The sequence below is a fragment of the Sander lucioperca genome, chromosome 5 (assembly GCF_008315115.2).
Source record: "Sander lucioperca isolate FBNREF2018 chromosome 5, SLUC_FBN_1.2, whole genome shotgun sequence".
Classification (NCBI taxonomy): Eukaryota; Metazoa; Chordata; class Actinopteri; order Perciformes; family Percidae; genus Sander; species Sander lucioperca.
The window spans coordinates 3,293,798-3,313,988 of NC_050177.1; the positions used below are offsets into that span (position 1 = coordinate 3,293,798).

Consider the following 20,191-nt stretch of genomic DNA (forward strand, 5'->3'; position numbering starts at 1 on the left):
AGTCAATCAAACTAGTACATTTTAAACTCAGAGTTCATTCCCAAGACCTCACCTTTCCATCGTAATATTTCTCCCGTTTGTCAGTGAGCACAGACCGAATGACATTTCCAGAGTATTCAATGACCATCTCCCCTGCATCAATGGTTTTCTTGCAGAACAGACCTCTGCCATGAATGGGAGACCTGCAGAGGGATACAGTTTTTACAAGTGAATCACAGTAATGGCTCAAGCCTGCTTATCTAGATGTTGATTTTAACCCCTTTTGTTTAGGCCATCTGCCTTTTTTTTATACCTTCAGTTTAATCCAGACTTTCCTTTACGTTGTTGAGCTAAAAGTGTATAAGTAATCTTGACAAACAATTCATTGTCGTGATGAATAGGAATGAAAGTGATTTAACTTTATCATGGACAACCGCAACAGTCAACATTATAAACGACCAAGGTAACGGTGAGTGGCGTCAGTGAGCAGAGAAATCCAACGGCAAATATAACAAAGTATATCATCTACGTCTTGTGCAACTTTTGATCAACCTAAATGATTTAAAGCACCACTGATCTAACCTGTAGACTCCAACAGTTTCCTTAGAGGTGGCCTTGAGCTGTTTGAATCTCACAGCCAGTGGTAGCTCCATGGAGGTGCGCCTGCAACAACAGCATGAAAAAGAAATGTTGTCTTCTGAGACCATTGTGACACAATTATATTTTAGATAAGATGAGATGATCCTACATTGATCCCTGGGGGGGGAATTCAGGTGTTGCAGCAGCACATAGACACATAGTATTTACCCTGAAAAAATAACAGGGATTTTGTGTGTTGAAACTGACCTGGCAGTCCTGAGCTGCCCTTCGTCATCATCGTCTTCTTGCGGCTTGTACTCAGGAGGCTGGCGGTGTTTTGAGGCCAAGAAATTGAACATGTCAAATACAGACCTCCTGGAAGGCAAACAGATGGAATAGACAGCAGTCAGAAACACAAACACACAAGATTAAAGTTGGATCAAAACCAATTTTCTAATAAATAAGGAGTTTTAAAGTTAGAAAGAAGGTTCTTGGTTGACCTATTGTTTAATGAATCATTATCCAAACACACAGTTGTCTTTGGGTGGTGCTCATATTTCACGCATTGTTTATTAACAGTGTGTACAATACACAGTATATTTGCTGCAATAGGCTCTGGCATAACAGCCTGCTCTCCCTTTATCCAGGCCCTGTGATCATTCAATCACATTTTATTCAAAGTGTAAAATCGCCATTCAATGTGGTCTCAGTGCACTTTACAATCAAAGAAACACAGAAATAACAGACAGCAACAAAACAATTGAACGCCATTAAAGCAGTAATAATGAACAATACAAAACTAGCAACATAAGAGAATAAGTGAAAAAAGCTTGTTTGTGCAGGACGCAGAAAGGATGGTGTGTTATGGTTGGCTGTAGTATAATGAGTAGAAGTGGGTTTTCAATCTAGATTTAAAAATGTCAACTGAGTGAGCTTCTTTAACATGTAGTGGGAGGCCATTCCAAAGCTGAGGGGCACGGTAGGAGAATGCGTGTGTGCATGTGTGTGTGTGTGTGTGTGTGCGTGTGTGTGAGTGTCATAGTAACCTGTGGGATATCTCTGCACGAGCCGACCCGTGGGGGTTGATGGGAGGTTCATCGGTTTCCTCTGGTTTATGGAAGCGGAAACGGTAGCTCCGACAATGTCTGGAGCCGTAAAGCTGCTCGAGCAGGAAGACCACTGCCTCGTGGACGACTCCCAGCATCCTCAATCCATTCACACCTGGGAGGGAAAAAAATTAATACAAAAATGCGTCCACAATTGATTTTCTATATACAACCACGACATATTTGTTTTGTGATGTAGTCAGAATGATGCCTCACCTTCAAAAGAGAGCTCTTTGAGTCGTGCATTGGAGCGTGCTTCTTGCACCTTATCAGTCAGGGATTTCCAAGCCTCTGTAACGGGACAGGCAGTTAGGACAGAACAGCTCAGTGTTCCAATGTTTCAAACACAGCAACAGCACTTATTCTAATCTTTTTTTTTAATCAACTTTATATACATGTATAGTATATATGTGAAACCACCTTCGATACTCTCACAGCGGATGTGGAAGCCGTCCTCGCTGCAGATTTCAAAGATGATGCCCTTCTTGGGTTTGCTATCCAGGCCGGTATCCCTGCTGTTGCCGTCTTGGTCGGGTGGTGAAGCCACAGGGAGAGACCCTGCTCCCCCAGCTGCAGATGATTTGTCTTTCCCCACTAGTTTCCCCGGTAACACAGGACCATCAGATGTCTTCTTTTTGCCAAGCACACTGAAAAAGATTTGAGCCAAGCATTAGAACACTTTTTTTAAAATATATATTCAGTATGAAAATGGGAACCTGGCATGGATGAGTCCATACCTCTTGTTGGTTGCCTTGTCTGCGGGCTTGCCCGTATCCATGGGTTCAGGGGAGCTCAGCTCTTTGGAACTGCTCGCAAAGAAGAGAGGTTCAAAATGAGAATATATTTTACGCAAAGTACTTTAGTGAACAATTGGGACTTAAAGATTCAGTCAAGGTAAGCTATTTCACTTCTCTGTACCTGAACCTAACATAAACTAGTACACATCATTTTGTACAAATAATCTGTTTTCTTAAGAATTAAGCATACACCCACAATTCAATTTTTGCATTCACAAGTAATCTCATCACATTGAATATACCATGGAATTGTGATGTGTACACATCTGAGATTAAGAACAGACTAGAGGACCACAGCATGAAGATTGTATCTCTTCTTTGAATGTTATGAAGAAATTAAAGAAAACGGTTATTGCTAATTTTTCCCATTTATGTGTGTAATTAGGAATAAACTGAAGCAGCCAAAATAATAACTGTCTCACCTTTGGTTTGAGTGATGTCGTCCTGCAGGGTTGCTTAGATGTTCCTCTGCCTGAGAGGCCTTGAGCTTCTTCACGCTGGTTATATCTGAACTCTGCCTGCTCCTCTTTGTTTTCTGTTTGCCTTTTTCTGCTCCTAAAGTGGTGGAGTTAGGCGGCCTTTGTTCTGATGATCTGGAGAGCGGAGTTGTTCTCCTGCTCTGGGAGTGTGCGGAGGTTTGTGTCTGGCTGAACACTCCAACAACATGGCCCTTGGCAGGGCTTAGAGAGGTGGCTAAAGTAACAGTGGTGTTTGGACTGGAGTCCACGGTCTGGGCTCTGTTTATAGGCTGAGACTGGTGCTGTAAGTGGACGTTACTAACTTCAGTCTCTCCTTGCTGGTTGACAGCCATGCTGAAAGTCTGTTGGGAGGGCAGGACGCAGATGCTGCTGGCTATAGATGTCTGCACAGAGGAGCCGAGCTGTGACATCAGAGGAGATCCTGCTGATTGAAGGACCATTGGCTGATCTGACAGGCCCAGGCCATGTGGACTTGCTTTGAACAGGAGGTTGCTAATTGGCCCCGTGATCTCAGCAGAGCTGAGGACAGGGGTGGAGAGGGAGACTGATCCTGGTGCAAGAAGGCCAGCAGCACCACTAGGGGGCACAGACACAACATTCAGCACTGACTGACTGGGGTTGAGGCCAGAGACTGTGCAAGGTATTAGGTGAGTGGAGGAATCATGGCCCAGGATACCAGGCTGGGCAGTACCGGGAATCCTCTGCTGAAGGAGGGTAGAGGGATCCAAGTACATAACCCCACCCGATTTTGGTCTCTTGATAATATTTGGGACCTTGCGCTGAGAAGTAGAGAGGGTGCTTAACTGACCAGGGATGCTAGCAGTAATCTGAGGGGAAGACAGGTTGATGAGGGTCATGTTGGGAGGGCCCATCTCAGACGGGGCCAGAGTAGGCTGGCTACGGGAGCGGGCAAGCTTTTTGCTTTTTCTTGGCTGAAGACGAGAGATAGGCCTCTTCTTGCCGTGAGCAGAGGCGAGTACAGCCGGGGAAGAAGTGAGGGAGGAGGGACTGGACACTATGGCAACACTGTGACCCAGCTCGTGCGGCCGACCAGCTTCTGAGACCAGAATCTGGGGCTGGTCGTGGGGCAACCCAATGAGAAGCCCTGAGGTGGTGCTGGGGATTCCCGTCTGGAAGCCCGTCTGTGTGGCTCCTGTAAAGGTGTGAATCTGGGAGGGGTGAGGCATGGTGCCCAGGACTTTGCCACCAGCAGGAAATATTGGCTGGGCTGTGGATAAAGCAGTATTCAACCCTGTGGTAAGTGTCATGGAGCTCAGCACTGCTGAAGAGCTAGTGTCAATTACTCCTGTGGCACTAATTTTTTGGGCGACGCCATTAGGGACGGTCTGAAGAACGTAGAGAGGCTGGAACTGCTGATTGACCACGATGAGCTTGTCAGGGCCTGGTTTGATGACTGCTGGGCTGGAAACCTGAGCCTGGGATGGTCCTGGGCCAGGAACGGGACTGGGGCTGCCTGCAGCTGCAGCTGATGCTGGGAGGTACTTCTGACCCTGAAGAGGCAGGGAGGGTGAACTTGGCAAACCAGAACTCCTGGGAACATCCTGGTTACCTGGAGGTTCAACTACCTGGCCAATGGCAGGGCTGGAAATAAACTGCTCTGGAGTCATGTGACCCTCTATGACCTGTGTGTCTCTGTTGGTAGCATCACACTGATTCTCCGATGGTGACACACCCGGCCCGGCTCTTTTCTTGTCCCCACTCTTTTCTCCGCGGATTGACTCGGGGTCAGAGGTCAAGCCCAGCATGGTGCGCTCTGAGGTATCGGAGATAAGACTCCCAGCAGTGTGGTTCTGACTGGTGTTGACAGAAGGGCTGCGTGTAGTCAGGACAGAGAGGTCAGAAGGCAGCTCCAAAGGAAGATATGGCTCCTCTACAGATATGGAGCTATTCACACTACTCTCCACCACACCTCCACTCTCAGCACTCGGCAGCTGCTGGGAAAAGTCATCAAATAGAATGTCTTTGGGGCGGTTGACATCCACTCCAACGTAGCCCTCGTCCAGGAGCAGCTCTGAGGACGATGGCTCAGACTGCTGACCCAGAGCCTGCATTGAAGGTGTGTTGAGGACAAACTCCATGATATCTGATGGCAAAATGTTACCACAGTCATCACTGTTGTTGTTGTCGGAGTCTGATTTAAGCAGGTCGGTGCTGAGGGATAGTTGGGCCTCGAGAGGATCCTGACCCTGACCCTGCGGCTGGGACTTGACCCCGCCTCCTAGAGGAAGACAGTTTTCTTTCTGGTTCTTTCTGCCTTCTCGCGTGTTGCCGCTGACGGCTCCACCGCTGTTGTCAGCCTCCTTGGTAGAGTCATGGGAATCAGGTTTCTCAGTGTGCCTTTCTCTGCCCCTTCTCTTAGGAGTGCTCTTATGTGGTGTGGAAGAAGAGGTTGCTGTAGTGGTGGTGGTGGTGCTGGTGGTGCAGATGCTGGTATCGCTCTCTGAGCCATCATCAATGCCATCGAGCTGGCCAATATGCTGCTTGCCTAGGGTCCTGTCAAACACAGCAAAGACAATATGTCAGATTATTAGAGAAAAAAAATGTCTAGCAAAAAAAAAAAAAATTCTAGACAATTATTTTATCAAAATATAGTGTACTTACAGAGCACTCAGCATGTCCTCTTCAGCTTTTCCTTGAGCCCTCTGCTGTTGCTGCTCCTCGTCTTTTAGAAAGCGTTGAAGCTGAGATCCCCTTCCCAGACACTGATCTATCCCTTCTATAGATGGTAGGCCCTCACTAGGGTTAATTATTGTTCGAGTGAAGTTGTAGTAGTAAGGGTCTTTACCCCTCTGTTTCATTCCACTGTCTTCATCATCTCCACTGTCCCCTGACGAAGAAGAGGTGCTCATATCATCTGCTCCATCCACCTGCCCCTCAGCTGACTTCTTGCGACCACCGGTCCTCCTCTTAACCACGGGCCCAGCTCCGTCCCCGCTGCCGTAGAAGGGAAGGTCCTCTTCGCCGTACGAGCGAACCCCGTAGAAAGGCGTGAGGCCGAAAAACATGTTGGAGCGTGCGCGGGCACTGCGTCGAGGGTAGCGACGCTTGGCAGACCCTGACCCATCGCTGTCATCCTCGTGATGTTTATCATCCATGCCTCTGTCGGGGTCATCTTCTGGGCCATCACCCTCATCCTCTGTGCCTTGAGTGAGGAGGCTGTGGTGGTCCCGGAGCTCACTGCGTAAGTGCTCCTTGTGCAAATCGTCGTCCTCTGTCTGAGTCTGGGTGTCAGATTCAGAACTGTCACTACTGCTGGCAGAGGGTGAGGAGAAGAGAGCGGAGCGGGCAGAGCGACGGGTCCCCTGGGCGGCAGGAGAGACAGTGGAGGTAGTGGTCGTGGGACAGGAGGAAGAAATACCACCAACAGCGCTGGTCCCATTAGGGTCAGTCTTGATATCAGTCTTCAGCGGAGTTACGGTAGGGGGTTTAACTGATCTCTTTTTCTCTCTCGAGGACAACGACAGCTGGTTAGTTGTTTGTTTGGTGTGAGACTGGGAAGAGGTCTTCACTCCTTTTTCTGGAGCTAAACCACCCTGCTGCAGCTGCTGTAAACTGTCCAGACTGGAGCTGTTCTTCCTCTCAGGACAGGAGTAATTTTCTCTGCTCTTTGAGGATGACCTGTCCCCTGCCTGGTTCTCAGGCTTCTCCCCCTGAGCCTTCCCATGGGCTTTGGTGCTGTTTCCAAGCACTGGAGCTTTGCTATTGCTGCTGGTGTGAGAGCTGGGGTTTGTAGCGTGTGCATTGGTGCTTCCAGTAGCCTTAGTATTATTGTTGAGAAGAGCAATTTTGTTGTTGCTGTTGCTGTTTTGGAGAGTCTTTTCTCTTTCACGGTCTTTGGACACTTCTCTGTTGCCTGCCGTCTTAACTTTGGGTTGTTTGTCTTTGGCAGCTGAGGCTGCAGCTGGGGAGGCCAGGTGCATGGAGCCTCGCTTGACAACTTCATCTTCTGCTGGTGTCCTTGACGGCCACACGGGCTTCATAGCTGCTGCTGTGGCTGGACCTGATGAGTAATCGTTTGATTTCCGTGAACTGGACTTCTGAAATGAAGACTGTGGGGAGCCAGATTTCGCAACAACTGAGTCCTTATGGAGTGAAGCCGGCATTACATTGCCAGTGCCACTACTACTCTCCTTCCCTGAGCTGGGCTTGTCCTTAGACTGGGTGATGGAAGAGGTGGGGGTGGCCCGGTGACGAGGCAACAAACTTGTAGAAACATCCTGGTCTTTGCCTCCGTGTTTCCCTTGCTTGTCTGTCTGCTTGGTGCTTCCACCTCTCTGCTGACCGGTGAGAACAGCAGTGCCCACAGGAGGGGAGGACTGGCCGGAGCCTGCAGGTGCCAGTCTGGGGCTCTTACTCTCACCTCCAGCCTGTTTGGACTGACTGCCAGGGTTACTATCTTTCCCTGAGCCAGAGTCTTTGTTTTTCTCTGTGCTTCTATAACTGGAATCTCTAGAGGGAGGTCGACCCTTGTCAGAGTCTCTGCTAGACGGTCTGTCTTTACCTTGGCCTGAGTCTTTTCCTGTTTCCCTGCTGTGTTGTCTATGCTTCTCAGAGTCCCTTAGCCCTGCATCTCTACCGAGAGACCTAGCTTTTTCCATATCCTTATAGCTGGGATCTCTGGAGGATGATTTGCTTTTATCTGTTTCTCTATTGCTTGAATCTCTGCTTGCCTGTCTCCTCTTCTCAGGGTCTCTGTTTACTTGTCTCCCCTTTTCTGAATCTCTTAAGGGATCTCTACTGGGAGGTCGTCCCCTCTCAGAATCTTTCAGACCTGAGTCTTTACTCAACAGCCTCCTCTTTTCTGCCTCTTTGGCTGGTATTCCACCCTTGTCAGAGTCTTTTTGCCCAAGTTCTCTGGATGATCTATTCTTATCAGAATCCTTAGAAGCTTGGTCTTGACTTGACACCTTTCCTTTGTCTGCATCTCTCAACCCGTGGTCTCTGGATGGTTGCTGTCTGTTTCTGTCTGCGGAGAACAGTCTACCTCTTTCATCATCTCTCTGGACTGGACTCTTTGCTGAGTCTTTGCTGAGGTGTTTGGACTTTTCGGGGTCTCTGGCAGGGGAGGGAATGAGGGGAGGGGGTGATGTAAGGGGTCTTGACACAATCTGAAGTGGGAAGGTCACCCCTCTCTGTCTGTTGAGCTGGTGGGGAGGAGGAGAGAGAGAAGGGGAGCTGTGGCGACGTGAGTCAATATTCCGCATGCTGGGGTTCACCATGGAGTCGCCTACTGTCACAATCTCATGGCTTTGCGGATGTGAGGTACCTCCTGCAAAATAAAAGAAATTGAAATTGAAATGAAGTGATTAAAATGAATTTCTACAAAGAAATATCCCAATTATTTCAAATAAATTGTTCTAAAAAATAAAGAATACATATTTATACCTGGAGAGGGCATGGGCCTGGGCCCTAGTAAGCGCTGACAAGGGGGGTAGCTGGGGTGTCGATTCCTGGTGTAAACCCTGAGCTTGGGGGTGTTGGTGGGGGAAAGGGTGTCAGAGCGCCTTGGGGATTCAAATGGATCTGGAAAGTCTAGGTGTGTAATTGACACAAAACACAGCTTATTTTCACACATTATAGTCCCAAATATGGTACCTACTGTAACAGATTGAAACGTGAACTATGTTAAGTCACTATAGTCTGTAGTTTACCTGCTATGGGAGGTGGGCTGTGTGCTATAGTGCGATTCTCCTCAGGAGCCATCATGTTTTTCAGGTCAGACTCTAACACTGGAGGGTGACAAACTAGGATCCTACAGGTGTACACACAGCGCTTACGGGCATCCAAAGTACTCCAGTACACCCTTGAACACCTTGGAAAGAAGAGAATTTATTCAGTTTGCAATTTCCTCTAGCAGATATACTGTAATTGAAGGGGGAATAATAATGGTAGCACTAAAATAGCAAGAGAAGACTCTCAGATTATGAAAAAGGTAAAGAAATAAAAAAAAAAAAAATACTTACTGGTATCCTACAGGGAAGAGTTTGCGTTTACAGTCTGAGAGTTCAGTCAGTATCCCCAAACAGTCAATGGTCATGGAGCCTGCAATGATGATGTTTAAAATCAGCATTCAAGAGACACTGGGTGTAAATCACGGAAATGGACGTTTTTGCACCAACATTTAGCAGCGATCAACCTACCTATCATCATGTGGACATTTTCAGGCTCCAGTCCTGCCAGCCACTTCCTCCTGAGACTAATGCCCTCCAGGTCCACCAGGACCCTGCGGGTCACCTCAAACTCAGACACCACCTGGAGAAAAAAAATACACAAACAGGAAAGGTCAAGATAAAATCAAGAATATCAAGTCACAGTTCCTGAACTGGCATGGTTCACCTATACAAGAGACATACACAAGATTTACTCACTAGGTTTTAAATACTTGAACCTACTTTTCACATGGCTGCCATCTAACTGTACTAATGAGCTTTTAATTACATAGTTAATAATGAGATTTCCTTACTTCTCCCTTGATGAGGTCCCTGTGCTTTGGACAATAGACTTTCTTGTCCTCCAGGAAGACGCAGTGGGACTGGCGGGCGCACATGAAGTGATAGTTGCTGGTGCAAGAGGTGAGGCAGCAGCCAACTGTGGCCCCTGGCTTTTGACACTTCTCACAGCGCTGAATACAAAGTACAACAGGTCGTAAATGGCTGTCCCAATAAATAAACACTGAAAATAGAGTGGGAACCTGTGATGGACAAGATGTCTTACCAGCTGTTTTCCCCTGAGAACAGCCATGTGAACATTCTTCAGAGAGCCGTCGTCGTCCTCAAAAACTTCGGCAGACCACAGGGCGCAGTTTACATGGGTCCACTCATTCTGACCGATGTACAACAGCCTGCCACTCTCCTGAAACAAACAGACATGTTATACAAGAGACACAAAGTCATTCTTATGTGTGATAAAGAGAGTCCAAGCAGATTCCTGACTCACATTAGTGTTCTCGTCCCCATACTTCAGACACAGAACACACTGCCTGTTGTCACTGACGCCTGGCGGAGGAGGGAGCTCTGGGCTGTCTTCACGATCTGAAGAGAATAATTTATATATATATTAAAAAAAAAAAAAACAGTAAGTGACAAGATGTGGGAAAAACAGTGTGCATGTAAAAATGTGTACATATATCTGCAGATTGCCTTACCGGGTAGGAGTGGATGTGGTGGGGGTAGAGCTGGAGGGAGAGAGGGGGGGGAGGCTGGAGAATCTGGTTCACCAGGGGTCTTGGGCCGAGGAGCTGGGATGATCTTTTTCATGAGGTGGGGGAGCTCAGCACGGGAAAGCTCCTGTCTCTCCTGCCACTGGGCGTAGTTGTGGTCCAGGGACGGAGGCAGCACAGCATTCGGAAGAAGCCCACTGCTGGGAGACAACAAACCCAAAGAACTTCAAAATAGCCACACAAGTAATTATGTGGGTTTACAACTTCAGTGAAAGCCTAAAGACATAAAGTCTTCAGGAACACAATGCAGGGTTAAGTCTGTGTGATGGGGACTGTTTTCACATCATTCAACACCCATCACCTGGCCAACCTGAGATTAATAGATAGGCAGCTTCAGTTGCGTAGGGTCGGGTTTACCCTAAATAAAAAACAGTCAAAGGTCAGTCTTTGTGATCATTATTGATCTTGACGAGGTGTATCTTGAGATTTTGAAGAAAGTTACCTTTTTGCACAAAAAGTTATAGAAAGTTAAGATTACGTTTTAGCTAAAGAATATTACCTAAAATGGCATGAAGTGTGACTGAATGAAATCTTGACACATAACACCATTATTTAATTGTTAGGCTGTACAACAGCAGATCTCTTGGTTTGATCTACTCAATTAAACTCATAATTTACAATTAAGACTGAGATGATGCAAATATATATTCTTAGGTCAGAATGAATGGACATTATGTATTGTGTACTCTTGTGTACTAAATAAAAATCAAATGCCACTGATCCACCGCCTCAATTATAATGAGTTTAAAATGTGATGTTTACTGTATATTTTAATGACAGAGGTGAAATCGATATAAAAAGGCTGCTGTCTTTATGCAAGATAATTTATTTTCTACCATCACCTACGCACAAACTGTTTTACCAGCAAGCCATACAAATGGGAAAATATCCCACATGCAGTCACATATTAAAGAAAGAAAATTGTGTGGCAGGTGTTGCTTTTTAGAGAAGATGCTTGAGATATGTTGGAAAGCACTGGAAGAGTGTTTAATCCCTCAAAACTATCATACAGACTATGTGCATTGCTCTGAGCAATTTTAGGATTTTCCCCCCAAGAAGATATAAAAAGTCCTCTAAGTAGTATGTGAGAGGTAATAAATGATCAAATCACAGGAGCTTTGCTAAGTTAAGTTTTGCCAAGTCAAGCCACGCTGGCCATTTGGTGTGATGTGTCAAGTATCATACTAATAAGACAGCAGAGGCAACTAAACAGGCATCCATTCAATGATGGCCACAGAATCCACTGGATGGATCATTGGCTGTCTGGGCTGGAGCACTGGTACATAACACAACAGACCAAACTGACAAGTAGACCACAATTAGACCACAATTAGACCACAAATATGTATCAAAGAGCCTTCAAGTGAAATGTGACACTGTTACGGTTTGCCTCCCACAATGCCTGGAGGATAAGCAGAGTAAATGGTCTGGGAAAGCTGATATCTAAATATGATTGAGCGAGTTAGTTAGTGAATGAGTGTGTGTGTGTGTAAACATTCCAATATGCAGAGCAGTAAAACCATACCATTCTTTTACAAATTGAAACGTTCACATTGCCACAGAGTCTATGAGCTTTGAGTTATTCCTTCTAATAATAACATATGATAAGCCTGTCATTGCTGTAAACAGCGTCAATTATTCAATATGATCATTTCATTATTAAGCATTGAAGGCATGGTGCACTCATCAATAGTGCTGCTGTCCTCCATGAATACGTTTGAAGTAACTTCTCTCATTCTTAGACAAAATGAACTAACTACAGCTAAGGGGAGATGATTTCATTGATCCCGTATTTACAATCAAGTCAGCACATAAAAATAGAGATGTTGACTTTATCTTTTCAGTAGATATTTTAATAACTACATCAATCAGTGTTGTTCTGCGTGTAATTACTGGCTCACATTCACCACTAAACTGTCCAGTGGGCTCATTAAACAAGAGAAACTGTGGAATCAATAAAATCAATAAAACTGGTACCTTTAATCACAGTCATTGTTCTGAGATGGGGCATGTTGAAATGAAGACAACTTTAATCTACTCCACTCAATCCCTAATTTCTTAAATTGTGAAAAGAGCCTCTTTTGGTTTTTGATGTCATGGCTGAGAAAGCGTTTTAGTTGCGATTCCCAAAACTGAACATCACACAAAATTGTAGATTTCCTTAACCACTCAAAAAAGATAAAGTGACGAACATATGAAATCCTGATCTCCCCTTTGGCTGTTATTTCCACTCATTTTATTCAAAGGTTGTTGTTACAGTCAGCCCACACATTTTATAAATATTAGTTCACTGCTTTCTGGTTTCTTCCTATATACAGATGATGGTGCAGATTCTCCCAGCGAAACCACATCTTACTTCTCATTTCAATAATTATAGACCTACAGTTCTTGAAAACTGCAGTTCTTCACCAAGCTTTTTGGACGGGTTCACGTTACAGGAGTATTACATTTGAATGTACTTCTCTGTAATTACAAGCATAACTTGCACTACAAGTTTGGAAAATAACGGCACATCACAAACACTTCACAGTACTGTAAAGATTGAGAGCCTGTTATGGGCCGTTGCTTAAATATTGACTTTCGGACTTTGTTCATATCAGTTTGAGGTTTCATTTCAACTTCATGTTAACTGAATACCGTACACTGAACACTACGTAATAGCACAACCTCTTGTACGGATTATGGTACGATAGACACTCACTTGGCAGAGACTTTTTGCCTTTCCCAGAGCCGGGACTCTTTCACTTTAAACCACGGGAAGATTCGGTCCATTTGCTGAAACAGAAAACATTCGATGAAGTTTGCATATCAGCCTAATGAAGCACAGAACTGCATTTGGGGCGAGATTGTGGTTAGTGACAATGTAGCTTAACACGAAGGCCCTAGCTTGATGTAGAGCTGTAACAATTCCAAATTTTGCTGTACAATTAATTGTCTCAGAAATAATTGCGATTAACAATATAATTGTCTCTTTCAGTCTAGTTTAAAAAATGTATTCATGTATTACTTTTGCAAACAAATTAAAAGTTTTGAACGAATTCCAGGATACATCTTTTGGTTATATCACTATATATGTGACCCAGATAATGTAATACCACAAGTACACAGCCTATGAAGTAAACCACGCCTCTTTATTATCATAAAACATTGTATTTTTTCTTAAATTAATATAAAACTGACAATTACCACCAACAGTCATACCCCTTAGAACCTTAGCTAATGTTGGCAATTAATTGCGGTTAAACAAAGAAATGGTGATTATGTAAAACATTTACGATTAGACAATTATGTAATAATTGTTACGTGCCCAGCTTGATGTTGCCATACCTTGACCAACATAATTATAATAAACTATGCCTGCTGCAGGGGCACCCCAAACAGAGGATGTGTGTAAATCTGTGTGTGTCTCAAAAAAGTATGACGTCATTTAACTTGATAAACAACACATAAAAATGCTTGATATGACCCAAAATAGTACAATTGTCCTACTGTCATTATGGAATTTGAGAGTCCTCGGGAACTGCGCTGTAATTCTGTTGTGTATTCATTCAGTGGTGCTGACAGGACGGAAATGATCCAGAGTTGATTTGAGGTTCTTACCCGAATAAAGAAAGACTTAACCATGCTGTTGGCTTTCCTGCTCTCAGGCTGGCCACCGTCACTGTTGATGGCCGTCTGAATGATTCGTGCGATGTCATCACTAAACTCCAGCTGGGAGAGAAATAAGGAACACACACACACACACACACACACACACACACAGACAAAGAATGATTGTTAAAACAGTAACGTGATGATGCACACTGGTGGAAAGGTCATAGCTGCCGTAGCTGTCTATGTCAATTTACCATTATACAGCACAGGCCTGACCATGCATTTAAGGACACATACAATATTGAAATCTACTAAAAAAAATGCTTTTAGATGCAGGCTGCATTGCAAGAGCTTGTGATGGCGTGTGAATCAACCCTCACTACTGCAACCCCTGCATCAACTCATGTTCAGAAAATGTTTACCCATGGTTAGCTTGCATATATGCCTCCCATCCTCTAATACATGTACAGTAAATATACACACACATTAAGTCATTTGACTAAAATATAGAGGACAACACACCTCTCATATGGTCTCATGAAACTGCACCAGGTCCAGTTTGTCAGATCAGCAGAGACACTGCTCGAAAGATAACGTACTTACCACTGAATTGTAGCGCCCAAGATCCATCTTTTTCTCAACAGAGTCCAGGTCTGGAGGGAAGTCACTCGGAGGGGTAGGGGTGACTTCTGTCAGGACTGGAGGATCTGGGCCCTCCGGCGAACGACGGGATGGAAGACTCTCCTCTGTCTCTGGGTTCAGCTCGGGAGGCTTCACCGCCTGCCCCAAAACCAGAGAGTTACGCTGAGTAAAGATCTCACCATTATGTTAATTTAGCTGTTGCTGCTTCAGCTGTTTGTAACTGAATATGTTTATATAGTCATGCGTGCAGCACTATAAAAAGATCAAATACACCACAACAAAAGGAACGAATGTAAATCATATCATACTGTAATTTCAAACACAGCAATATGTACTGAAATCACCGAAGAAGAAGCAGCGGTATGTGCATCTAACCTGTCTGTAGCGTAACAGGTGTGAGGATGTGCGTGAGTTGAGCAGTGCAGTGAGGACATGACGAACGCATCCCTGAAGCTCCCTCTCCAACGCCGTCCTCCACTCAGCTGGATGGCGTTCAGTACATTTGGTACATGTGTAGGCAACACTCTCTGGCAGCTTTGATAGCAGCTCGTACATTTCATCTGGGGGACAGCGAAAGATGACATTATCCCTCCCATTATCATCTCTCATCAGCATGACAGCACTCACAGGACGGCCTGTCAGTCAGCAGCACAGACACTGACAACTGACAGGACAAATGAAGTGCAACAAGTGCTGCTGAATATGAAATTCAGCACTCTGCTTGTGAAGTACATAAATAACGTTACAAATGTAAATTTGTGTTTTAATACCTGTCAGGTTCTCACACTTGGCATGCACCCAATGGTTGCAACGGCCACACTCCATCATCTTGCTGTCGTAGTCATCGTCATCATAGCACTTATCACACAGTGGGCAGAAGTTTCCTGAGAAAGAAGATGGAAATGGTATCCTATTAATGGCCTTCGCCTTCCTCAAGTTACTGATGAAGTCTTCAAAATACAGGTCAGATTCGTTTTATTTAAATATTATTTTTGGGCTTTCATTTAACAGGATAACCAAGAACAGGAAAGGGGGGAGAGAGAGGGGGAACGACATGCAGCAAAGGGCCGCAGGTCGGAATCAAACCCGGGCCACTGCGGTACTGAACCTTAGTATATGGGGCACACACTCCACCATGTGAGCTACCAGGGTGCCCTACAGGTCAGATTCTTAAGAAATCCTTAATTCTTTAATCTCCGAAAGAATACCAGTGGGGTATATGTACTGACTCCTTAACTGTGAACAGCATTTTGGGCTCCACGTGCTTGTCACTTGCCTTTAGCAAAGAGTTTGGCACAGTCATGACACATGGAGAAGTCATGCGACCACTGAGCATCCCAGGACTTCCCAGGTTTAGTGGCTCCACAACTCTTACAACGCACACACTTGGTGCACACCTGAAAAGAAAAAAAACAAGGTGGTGACTACATGGCAGAAACTTGCAATCAGTTGTGTAAAGAGCAGGAATGGTGTGAAAGTGACACTGAGAGGAGTAAAATGTTTTCATAGATGCTGCCTGTAAGAGGGTCCCAATCAATGTACAGTAAGTAGCGCTGTTGTGAGAGGCTGGAAAAATGTGTGAACAAAAGTAGAGGTAAGAGAAAAACGTATGAGTGTAATGCTAAAATTTGGTCAGACACTGGTGAAACTGTGAAGGGTGAAGAGGAGTCTAAAGGAAGAGTGGTGTGTGTGTGTGTGTGTGTGTGTGTGTGTGTGTGTGTGTGTGTGTGTGTGTGTGTGTGTGTGTGTGTGTGTGTATCCATACCCAGACTCTCTTCTTCTTGGTGGGTCTGGTAGGGTGGTTGGGACCCAGGCACTCCGGGTGATAGCTGTTACGGCACTTATCGCACTCTAGCAGCTGCTGCTACAGTGACAGAAGCCAAAGGTGAGATGAGATTATTTAAATATCAAAACAGGCAACACATACATGTTAATGCCCAACAAAGAACACAGTTCTGTTCACAGCAAATTAGATACAAATGTCACCTGCTTTTGACCTGTAATGGTAGTGTTTACCTTAGCCAATCAGCGTTGTTTTGAAATGAATGAAGAAACGAGATAGATGCAACATTACAGTGTTTTCAAAAGAGGATCAGTAAATCTAAAATGCTATGCAGAAATTTAACTACATTGCTACCACCAGTTTATCGAGGGGCACATTCATAGTGGGCTTCATGGATCATCCACACATCATCGAACATCATTATCAAAGGCATTAGCTATAGTGTGAGATGTACTTGGCAGGTTTTGTAGACAGCCACTTCAGTCAAGTTTTTCCTGTGGCTTTAGGTCAACACAACTAGCTTTATAACACACACATAGAGCTGGGCGATATGGAGAAAATCAAATATCACAATATGTTTGACCAAATACCTCAATATCGATATTGCAGCAATTATGTAGGGTTGACTATTGGTGATTTCACAAAATATTAACACAATGAGATTTTTTTAATAACTAATCATCAGTAATGTGGACATAATGACTGAGTGGGTAAAGGCAAATAATAGAACAGCTAGAACAGTCTGGTAAGTTCAGAAAATGACATCACTTTACTGTAATGTAGCTTTTAAAATCAGGAAAAGACAACACTTGTGTCATATTACAATATTTTGATCTCCAAAATGTAAGACGATATCTAGCCTCATACTGTATCAATATAATATCAATATATTGCCCAGCCCTACACACACACAGCATTTTCTTTTGCATTTGCAAACCTAGAGCCATACATGCATACTAAGAATAAAAAGCCATGGACAAGGTAACAACTGTTTCATGAGACTTTCTCTCTATTTGTCTAGCAACAAAACTGTCCTTAAAAGGTGCTCTAAGCGATGTCAAGCGTTTTTTAGGCTACAACATTTTTTGTCACATACAGCAAACAGCTCCTCGCTAGCCGCTAGCTGCCTGTCCCCTGAACACACTGTAAAAAAACGTGGTCTCTGTAGACAGCCCAGGCTCCACAAACGGCAATAAAAACAAACTGTGCCAACCTGCACCACGAAACATAACAAACAGAGTTTCAGCGTTCCAGCCAATAACCGACAAGAAGGATTTTGGGGTGGGGGTTGGGGGGGTTAGTGCGCGGAAGCACGGAAGGGAGGGGGAGGGGACAGAATGAGGAGGAGGGAGGGGCGAGCTAGCCTCGTTTTGTTTGACAATACTTTAAATGTCAACAAGAAGTAACGCCACCCAACATCGCTTAGAGCACCTTTAAAGTTTAAGGTGCATTAAAGGTATCCTGTGGATTTTTTTGGCCACTAGTAGCGCTATGGAGCAATATTTTTTAAGTGTGGGTCCCTGTTTTGTTTGTTCTCGTCCACTTGTACAAGGGTGCACCTGCATCCGCATGCAGGTGACGCGATACACATTCCTGCCAATGGTTTCACACTATTCCACTGATCTACAGGTGGCGGTAACGTGCCAAGAAACACAGCAATGTGCCAGCAAAGGCAGAGCAGAAGAAGAAGACTGCTAGCAAGTAAATGTTGATGTAAACAATGTAGGCTTTAAAATCCACTTTGCAAATGTTTTTTGAGGAAGGGAATGCGCTCAACACGTTTGTTAGGCCTCAAGGACAAAGAAAATGTGTGAAAATGTTAGGTGAGTAATACTGAATGGAAACAGAAACTTTGAAACTTCATAGGGCACCTTTAAGTAGGATTTTTAAGATCACATTTGTGTGAGATATTATGTATCTGTAGCAGCTTGAAATTCCAGTAGCCTCACCAGGAGCTGAAATTTCCGGCTCTCAGTGCCATGCACTGCTGTGAAATCAGAGAGTGCCAGAGACCTGCTGCTGTCGAGGCAGTTCTTTGGTCACAGATACAAGCCAATCAAAGTAATAAATGACGTAATGCCCGTTTAGGTAGAGATTTATTTCTAGTTGCCAGAAATCCATTTCTTAGCATTCAGATCATGTGCATACAAGGCTCACACCATGCACATTTTACACAGGACTTGAGTTAAATAATAAAATCATGGCAGGAATCCAAGAAGCTGATTAAGTGCTGTTTGCTGGCAAGGCTAGCAGGCTTCTTTCTAGGGAAGATTGTCCAATTTTTACACACTGTCACTCCACACTAAGCTTCTTTTGTGTACAACTCTCAAATGAACAGAACTGTACTGAATGGCTTACTTTAGTTTTCTGGTGCTGGCGTCCACAGGCCTGGCAGAACCTGCATCGTCGACAACACCAGTTCTCAAACTGCTCCTGGAGAGGGCGCTCTGACTCCCCCAGGCAAAAGAGATGGAACGGTTCACAGCATACCTGGCAGAAGACAAACTATAGATAGAGAGAAAGAGAGAGAAACAACACATAGGGAAAGGTAGGCGGAGAAAGACAGACTGTTAGAATATAGGTTTAACCATTGCTCGGACAAGAAATTCAAAAGCAAACGTTTTCAACGCAATGACCATTTTTATTACCTCAACATTTCCACTGCTTGCACATAAGAAGCAGAGCACCCGGGGCGTAACAGGCACAGAGGTGAGCAGGCTGAGGCCGCCAGCCTCCCACACCTTCTCCACATCATGGTCCCTTTTAAAATCCACTCTGATACGATGCACTCCGTCGCAGGGCGCTCTGGACTTCGCCTGGCCCCTAGTCGAGGGAGTGCTTAGCCAGTTTAAAGTACTGCTGCTGGTGGGTTTAGTGGTGAGCGGCTTCTTGTGTTTAACAGACAAGAGGAGAGTGACAGAAGAGGGTGAATATCCGAAATTATACGTAATCTATACAGTGAGAAATAAAAGACATGAAAAAAATAAAAAAGCAATTGGATAAATCTCACACATTGACTACTTCTTACCTTGTCTTTTAGTCTCTGTTTAGGAGATGGAGGAACAGAGCGAGATGTGGGCTTTTTCAGCTGTTTTGATTCAACTATGAAAAAGAGACAGGACATAACATTCAAATAAGAAGTTAATTATACTATATATATATATATATTATTTTTTTTAAAGAGTGACCAGTTTTTTACCTGTATCTGAATAGGTTGTAGCTGAGCTCTGCTGTTGTGATGAGTGCTGCTGGGGCTTCTTCTTGGGCTCGCTCAGAGGAATCTTGGGTGAAGCATCTTTTTTTGACGTGGCCTGACTGGTAAGAGGACGTTGCTGCTGTTGTTGTGACGGTTGATGAGATTGCGTAGACTGGGAGGGGGAATTCTGGGATGAAGATGACGGGGAGGAAGATGATGAGGATGAAGAAGATGACGAAGTGGAAGAGGAGGATGACGAGGACGAGGAGGAAGAGGTTGGTACAGACTGCTGTGGTTTGTGTCCCTTTTTACTGGTGACACTGCTCGTGACTGAGAGCTGTTGGGCATCTGGTGTCAGGGCTGGAGACTGAGTATGGGCTGCGACTGTGCTGGGCACCTGAGGGGGTTCCACTGGGGCAGGGGAAGATGCGAGGGCTGGAGATGATTGCTTTGACAATGGCTGCTGTCTTGACTTCTCCTCTCCCATCTTGAGTGGAGGAGTTTCACTCTTTTTGCGGGGAGGCTCCTCCTTTGGTGGTGCAGGAGTGGGTTTAGGGCCAGAGTCTGAGATCGGTCCTTTTACCGGATTGAGACCCTCCTTCTTCTCAGACAACTTGTTCTTTTTCTTGTCTTTCTTGCCTTTGCCTTGCTTCTGAAGAAACATCTTTGAGGGCATCCACTGCAAGTTCTGACACTTCCTCATCCTGTAAGACAGTGACAAAATTCAACCTTTTAATTTCTTAAAAATCCCATTAAAAATGAATTTGTTATGAAATGTTATTTAAGACTTGCTTAA

The 20,191-nt window shown here is 44.7% G+C and overlaps 1 protein-coding gene across 6 annotated transcripts in view; it reads right to left on the bottom strand.

Annotated features, from left to right (window-relative positions):
• The window catches only part of kmt2a (lysine (K)-specific methyltransferase 2A), a 43,612-nt gene that overhangs the window by 4,905 nt on the left and 18,516 nt on the right, over positions 1-20,191 (bottom strand). For 2 of the 6 annotated variants that reach the window (XM_036001554.1, XM_036001551.1), the window contains exons 6-33: positions 19,399-20,099; positions 19,228-19,301; positions 18,848-19,084; positions 18,558-18,704; positions 16,182-16,277; positions 15,693-15,813; positions 15,187-15,300; positions 14,792-14,976; positions 14,378-14,554; positions 13,781-13,891; positions 12,882-12,955; positions 10,106-10,320; positions 9,898-9,992; positions 9,676-9,813; positions 9,425-9,583; positions 9,102-9,213; positions 8,925-9,003; positions 8,613-8,773; positions 8,347-8,493; positions 5,563-8,230; positions 2,884-5,454; positions 2,402-2,470; positions 2,085-2,311; positions 1,881-1,955; positions 1,605-1,779; positions 826-933; positions 562-642; positions 53-182 (exon numbers count right to left, since the gene is read on the bottom strand). In XM_036001554.1, coding sequence (XP_035857447.1) covers positions 53-182; positions 562-642; positions 826-933; positions 1,605-1,779; positions 1,881-1,955; positions 2,085-2,311; positions 2,402-2,470; positions 2,884-5,454; positions 5,563-8,230; positions 8,347-8,493; positions 8,613-8,773; positions 8,925-9,003; positions 9,102-9,213; positions 9,425-9,583; positions 9,676-9,813; positions 9,898-9,992; positions 10,106-10,320; positions 12,882-12,955; positions 13,781-13,891; positions 14,378-14,554; positions 14,792-14,976; positions 15,187-15,300; positions 15,693-15,813; positions 16,182-16,277; positions 18,558-18,704; positions 18,848-19,084; positions 19,228-19,301; positions 19,399-20,099 — 9,247 coding nt within the window. Of the gene's footprint in view, positions 1-52; positions 183-561; positions 643-825; positions 934-1,604; positions 1,780-1,880; positions 1,956-2,084; positions 2,312-2,401; positions 2,471-2,883; positions 5,455-5,562; positions 8,231-8,346; positions 8,494-8,612; positions 8,774-8,924; positions 9,004-9,101; positions 9,214-9,424; positions 9,584-9,675; positions 9,814-9,897; positions 9,993-10,105; positions 10,321-12,881; positions 12,956-13,780; positions 13,892-14,377; positions 14,555-14,791; positions 14,977-15,186; positions 15,301-15,692; positions 15,814-16,181; positions 16,281-18,557; positions 18,705-18,847; positions 19,085-19,227; positions 19,302-19,398; positions 20,100-20,191 lie in introns of all 6 variants that reach the window. The other 4 variants (XM_036001550.1, XM_031297054.2, XM_036001552.1 and 1 more) reach the window with 3 other exon arrangements.